This window comes from Cyprinodon variegatus, unplaced genomic scaffold (assembly GCF_000732505.1).
Source record: "Cyprinodon variegatus isolate N-32 unplaced genomic scaffold, C_variegatus-1.0 Scaffold593, whole genome shotgun sequence".
Classification (NCBI taxonomy): domain Eukaryota; kingdom Metazoa; phylum Chordata; class Actinopteri; order Cyprinodontiformes; family Cyprinodontidae; genus Cyprinodon; species Cyprinodon variegatus.
In genome coordinates, this window is record NW_015151046.1 from 488,266 (window position 1) to 489,813 (window position 1,548).

General features: G+C 36.2%; 1 protein-coding gene across 1 annotated transcript in view; it reads left to right on the forward strand.

The window, feature by feature from the left end:
- The window catches only part of LOC107096029 (adhesion G-protein coupled receptor G5-like), a 50,494-nt gene that overhangs the window by 39,646 nt on the left and 9,300 nt on the right, over positions 1-1,548 (forward strand). Inside the window, exons 9-10 of the mRNA XM_015392483.1 lie at positions 689-787; positions 933-1,049. Coding sequence (XP_015247969.1) covers positions 689-787; positions 933-1,049 — 216 coding nt within the window. The remainder of the gene's footprint in view (positions 1-688; positions 788-932; positions 1,050-1,548) is intronic.

Sequence of the window (1,548 nt, forward strand, 5' to 3'; positions counted from 1 at the left end):
ATCTAGATTTGAATTTTTTTCCAGTGCAGTCACTGGAAAAAATCAAAATCTAGAAAAGTTATTTTTTCTTAAAATAAGTGCATTTTTTCTTAGATTGACGAGGTAAAAGAGACATTTTGCCAATAGACCAAGACAATTTACACTTAAAATAAGAAAACACAATTGCATTATCTTATTTTAAGAGTAAAACTACTCATTCCATTGGCAAACTATCTTATTTACCTTCTCTAATTAAGGGTAAATACACTTAATTTATTTCTAGATCATTTTTCCAGTGCATTGAAGCTCCTGTGTTTGCAGCAGCTTTCAAACGTGCAAAGGGTTTGCTCCTACACATGGAGGGCAGTTGTGATAAAGAAAATAGGTGAGAGGGAAACCACATCAAAGCAAAGAGTAGCTGTTCTTCACTGACTAGCAGAGGATGCTTATAGAACGCTGACATTTTTAAGCAAAGTGTTTAAAGAGGCAGCCAGTAATCAGCAAACAGATCCACTCATTATAGTTGCACGCAGCAGGCAGGAGGGGTTGCATTCACACAAACGGCTGCAGTTTGGTATATTTTGGATCTCAATCATCTTTCATTGCACTTCTGACTCAGAAGTTTTCCACTTATTTGAAAGGTTTTTACTTGTGAAGTGGAAACGAATGTGTCAAGCATGCCCGTCACATTCTGTGTTGTGTTTTCTAGGACACTCCTACTGTCTCCATCCCATCCACCATGAAAACAAAAATGAAGGTGGAGAACAAAGTGTCCGTCACCTTTTTTAAGAACAACTCTCTGTTCCAGGTAGGCCGCCGCCTTTCCCTCCATCTCTGAGCGTCTCATCGGCCCTCGGTTGTCGTTTCTTTCTCTGCTGCATGCTTTACGCTTAGCTCTGTATGTGAAGTGGTTATTGTTGGATGCTAAACGTGTGTTTGTGTGTGAAATCGAGGTTGGCTACGAGGAGGTTCAGCTTCTCAATGATGTGGTAGAAATCACAGTGGAGAATGAGGTCATCGCTAATCTGACTGAGCCCATAAGCATCGACTTTCACCATAACCTCCTACCTGTAAGTATTTTTAATAATAAAATATCAGTTCAAATTTGGCTTTTTGTTATTGTGCATTGAAATGTTGTAAAAGTTTAAATTTAAATCAGGTTTTATGGTTCATCACTTCATTAATTCAAACTGGTGATTTTAGTTCCACTCATCATCAGTGACCAATCTAATATATCCTTATTTTTACTATGAAGACTCAATGTTAGAATTATGCATTAAAGCTGCAAAACAGACAGAATACTACATACATGAATACATTTGACTTGATTTGGTAGGAACTAGAGAAGCACTGATCTGCTTTGAAATATTTAGGAAAATACTAGAAATCTAAGTTAGATTAAAAATGTCTGGAACAGCAGAAAATGTTACAACTTTACAGACTAAAAGCCACCACAGTTCTACAATAGAAATGTTGATCACACCAACATTTAACCGCTAGAGAATAACATTTAATATTTTGCTAAATTGTTGAACTAATAAATGTATATCTATATAGCTAGTAAATATG